This window comes from Setaria italica, chromosome III (genome assembly GCF_000263155.2).
Source record: "Setaria italica strain Yugu1 chromosome III, Setaria_italica_v2.0, whole genome shotgun sequence".
Lineage (NCBI taxonomy): Eukaryota > Viridiplantae > Streptophyta > Magnoliopsida > Poales > Poaceae > Setaria > Setaria italica.
Genome location: NC_028452.1, coordinates 14,334,442 through 14,339,065, shown reverse-complemented (window position 1 = coordinate 14,339,065; position 4,624 = coordinate 14,334,442). Strand labels below are relative to the sequence as shown.

General features: G+C 55.7%; 1 protein-coding gene across 1 annotated transcript; it reads right to left on the bottom strand.

Annotated features, from left to right (window-relative positions):
- Positions 1 to 1,734: 1,734 nt before the first annotated feature.
- Positions 1,735 to 4,160, bottom strand: LOC101752806 (probable indole-3-acetic acid-amido synthetase GH3.1). The gene is made up of 3 exons (XM_004961544.3): positions 3,681 to 4,160; positions 2,691 to 3,595; positions 1,735 to 2,603 (listed from the first exon to the last, which is right to left on the bottom strand). Exons 1-3 carry the CDS (start codon positions 4,007 to 4,009, stop codon positions 1,957 to 1,959), a joined length of 1,881 nt encoding a protein of 626 aa, XP_004961601.1. The 5' UTR covers positions 4,010 to 4,160; the 3' UTR covers positions 1,735 to 1,956.
- Positions 4,161 to 4,624: the final 464 nt, after the last annotated feature.

Here is a 4,624-nt window from a genome sequence, read left to right as displayed (position 1 = left end):
AGTGGACTGGACTGGCCAGGGGCAGTGAAGTCATGCACTCGATCGACCGAGCAGAGCTCGGTCAGCATCAGCTTTGCGGGGGTGAATGCTGCTGTGCCTTGTCAGGAATCTGCTCCCCGCTTTATCCCTCGCTTCGCTGCTACCGGGGCGGGCCGGGCGCTCGCCGCGCGCGGCGACACCGCGACATGGGCGTCGGCGCGTCGCCCCCTTCGCTTTTCCATAGAGCGTGCATGTTTATTTGGTGCTTCACATGCATGCAACTGCGCGATCAGCCAGCACCTACCGAGGAAGCGAGGACAACCCCTTTTATGTTTTTAGCCCATGACACACTGTATTTTCTTGAACTATGTTTGCACGTACTAAGACCTATCGTAAGAGTCAGATTTTATCGTGCCACTCTAGGTGCATGGTAGAAAATAAGTCGCATCTTGTTTTTTCCCTCTCTAATGTGCAAATGTTGTGCGCCATCGTAAGGATGACGTGACCAGAACAGTTAGCTCTTATACAAATATAGTCTCACAGATGCTAATATTAAAACATTGTACTAAAAAAAGCTAACAAAGGTCTTGGGTTTTGTGGCAGATGGTGGTATAAGTGTAAGGCAGATGGTGGTCTAAGAACTGCATTTTTGTTTCATATGTGATCGAAGACATTCGCTTGAGAATGTTCAAGATCGGGCTTTTACGTAATCTAAAAAGGTCTTGGATTTTGAATATTTTTTCGCATGTACAATTTCCCCTAGATTTTCTTGAAGCATTGTGTTTTTCAAAATGCAAGTTTGGGAAGAGATGAAGTTAGGAAATTGCAAGAAATGGTAAAGAAGTCAGAAACAAAAGGAGGAGCAAGAACCGTAAACATCAAATCAGAGACCCATGAGTATACTGCCTAAGTAGTACTCAATCCATTATTAAATACATGATGTGTATGAAGAGTAATCTTTTTGAACTAATTATCTTGTCGTTAACATCATATACTCCCTCTATCCTATAATACAAGGCATCCAAGGGTTCAAAATGTGTCCATAAATATAAGATATTGTAGACACATTTGGATGATTGCTCATTTAATTCTTCTTAAATTTGACAAGACAATGGTGGCTGATTGGTGGATTATTACTAAAAATAAATTTTTTATTATCTGTAATTGCCATTAATTAGGGGTACATACATCTTTTGCTACTCCTGCTAATATGTCCTAAAATCTCTATGATAATCTCTATGATGCCTTGTATTTCATGACAGAGGGTAATTTAAGTACGGAGGTAAGTATCTAATCTTACGCCTACCTAAGTTTGGTCATATAACATGCACGTCTTCTATTTTCAAAGGGACAATGTGTAGTAGAATTTCAATAAGGACGAGGGATGATAATAGGGAAGCAACAGAGTTGCCGCTGGCAAAAGCTGAATTGGTAGGATATATTTATAGTTGAGCTCATCCAACCTGCAACCATGGCATGTCTCATTGTCTCCACTACAAAACCCCGGCGATTAAGCTTGTCATTATGCACCTGCAACTGCAAATCAGAGCACGTCAATCCAAATTGGAAACAAAACAAGCGCCGGTGTGTCACCCACATTACTAGCTCACAACACACATGATCCCCTCATGGTCATGGCACCAACGTAGCACGGTCATTGTACCCTGCAAACTAGCGCACGGAACGGCATTGGTCTGCTGTTAGTCCTGATAGATTACGACATGATGCTTTGGCCGGCAGATAAGCTCCGCAATCAACATCTAACACAACATGCCAAGATCTGATAAAAACAAAAGGGGTACAGGTCACTACAACTTTATTACAAAACCACATAAAAGAGAAAGAAACAAAAAGCCACGATAGACAGACAGACAGACGACGCGTACAATAATGAAGCTACCACTACCACACCCGATGATTAGCTAGCTATAATCACTCGTTGCATGCACGGCTTAGATTAGCCGGCTAAATCCTCAATCAGGCGACCGCTACTCCGCCATTGCCGTCGGCTTTCGTGGCGCCGGCGGCGAGGGCGGCGGCGTTGCCGCTCCACTGCTGGCCGCCGCCGGGGCTCCACTTGGGGCACTTGGGGCTCAGGTACCTGGCCTGCACCCGGCCGTCGAGGAGCTCCACCAGTGGGCCCGGGCGCACGCACCGGGGCGCCTTGTACTGGTTGATGGACGCGCCGTGGGCGAGCGCGTAGTCCATGAGCTTGTCGAACGTGCCCTCGGAGACGACGCGGATCTCCAGCGGCCCGATGGAGCGGTCGGCGGCGCGGCCCTGGCGGTAGACGCTGTTGAGGGCCTCCTCCACGGCGAGGCAGCAGTCTTCGAACACCGACGCCGGCACGGGCGTCGCACCGCCGCCGCGGAGCTCCCAGAAGAGCACGTAGTGGCCCGGGATGGTCGCCGCGTCGGCGTAGCTCGTGTACTCGACGAGCGACGCGCCGAAGGGGGCCAGGTGCTGAACCGCGCCGGCCACTGCCGCGTGCAGCTCCGCCTCGTCGGTCTTGTCCGAGTCGATGCTCAGCACCACGTTGTTTCGGCGCACGAAGTTGAACATGGGCGCTTGGTTCTTGAACCCGGCCACGCGCAGCACGTCGCCCACGCGATACCGGTACAGCCCTGCAGTGCAGTCACGGTCAGTGTCGCTGCACACTTATCAGTCGGCAAGAGAAAATATGAGGCAGGCAGGAAGGCAGGCACACGCACCGGAGTAGGTGGTGAGGACGAGCTCGTACTCGTGGCCGAGCTTGACGTCGACGAGGTTCACGAGGTCGCAGGGCTGGGGCTCGGCGGCGGGGCTGCCGCCGGAGGAGGGGACGGGGAGGAACTCGAAGTAGCCCATGGTGGGGATGAGGGTGTAGGCGACGTCGCTGGGCTTGCACATCGGGTTGAGGTTGATGCCGAAGTAGCACTCGGAGGAGGCGTACATGGTGCAGGTCAGCGGCAGGCCGCCGCCGTAGAACTCCAGCGTGGGGATGTACTGCGCCATGGCGCCTGTGACGATGACGTCGATGTACTTGGTGTTGGGCCACACCCTCCGGATGATGCCCTCCCACGACGGCCTCGCGCACTCGGCCTCGACCGCGTCGGCGAGCGCCGGGTCCGCGCGGAGCACCCGCTCCACGGCGGCGCGCACGGACCGGTCGGTGACCTCGGCGTCGAGCGTGCCGGAGCGGATGTCGCGGCAGAGGCGCGGCCAGTGCTTCTCCAGGAAGCGGATGGCGCGGAGGAAGCCCGAGGCGAAGACGGCGCCGACGCGGAGCACGTCGGCGCGGTGCACGATGCCGCAGAGCAGGTGCGCGTACATGCTCTGGTACGAATCGACGCAGAGGACGGCCTCGTCGGGGCTCGTGTACACGGTGTAGGGGTCGTGCGGGCGCTCGAGGAAGTGGCGGCTCCGGTAGAAGCTCGTGAGCACGGGGCGCGCCGGGAGGCCCGCCGGCGTGCGGGATTCCGCCTTGACGAAGTAGAGGTACATGCACTTCCCCTTGTCCAACCCGGGGACGGCCTGGCTCATAACCGGCATGAGCAGGGTGTACATCAGCGAGCGCCGGTCCATCTCGTCGGCGATCGACGGCATCAGCTTCCGCTCCCCTCCCGACGTGCCGGAGCTGAATCGATCGAGATCAGTCGTGTTACCACGTCGGCCCCCCGCATGCTGCGCGCGCACACGTCCAAGGCAGTTAAGCAACGTACCTGGTGAGGAACTCGCGGATGGGCTTGCCGGAGAGGATGGGCGAGGTGTCGCCGTTAGCGATGCGGAGCACGTCGGGGAGGATGTCCTCGTAGGTGACGAGCGGCGCGGCGCGGAGGAACGCCTCGACGGCGCCCGGCGCGTCCCCCTCGACGCCCAGGCGGCGCAGGTACTCGGCCGGCGCGTTCTGCGCCAGGATCTCCGCCAGCACGCGGCGCTGCACCTGGGCCGCGCCCGCCGTCACGCGCTCGATGTACTCGAGCGCCTCGCGGTGCGCCTCGGGCAGCACCGCCGCCGCCGTCTCTCGCATGGCGACCGGCGCCTCCGGCATGTCCCTCTCCCCGCTACGCGCTACTACTCTGTGGCGGGCTGCTAGCTGTGTCGCGTAGCTACTAGCTCGTGATACGCTCTCTCTCTTTCGCTCGCTCTCGAGTGGCAAGCGATCAGTGGCTTGCTGAGCTCATATCAAGCTCTTGTTCTTCTTGTGTGGCAGAAGCGGGAGTGGGGTGTGCGGTATTTATAGAGGCTGGGGCGGGTGCCATGGCCTCTGGCGGTCTGGCCCGTGCTGGCACTGTTTCGTGTCTTGTAGCGCTCGTCCCGTACGTACGAAATGGAATATCACTTTCCGAAAGGGAAAAAAAAGGAACAATTGTATTTTGGATAAGGAGTAATATATGTGTGAGGTTTTCGAATTCATGGCGACGAGCTGGACGTATATGGAAGACAGGAAGAGGCGTGGTTTCTATGATTGAGTCACATAAATGACGTGCAGGGCCGCAAGTGGCAAAACGGTTCAGTTCCGGCGCGATTCAGGTTAGCCGGCATACGATCTGCATGATCCTCTCTCCCCTATGTGATCATGCGTTAGGGACAACATGGCAATGCAAGGTGTGCAGCTGCCGGGATTTAAAGTCTGATATTTGCTCGAATTTCTTTCCTATCTTAG

Excerpts from the sequence above, each read along its gene's own strand:
- LOC101752806 (XM_004961544.3), bottom strand. The coding sequence starts at position 4,009 with ATGCCGGAGGCGCCGGTCGCCATGCGAGAGACGGCGGCGGCGGTGCTG. Across the intron at positions 3,596-3,680 it reads ATCCGCGAGTTCCTCACCAG|CTCCGGCACGTCGGGAGGGG; the intron begins GTACGTTGCTTA and ends CGATCGATTCAG. Across the intron at positions 2,604-2,690 it reads CGTCCTCACCACCTACTCCG|GGCTGTACCGGTATCGCGTG; the intron begins GTGCGTGTGCCT and ends ACTGCACTGCAG.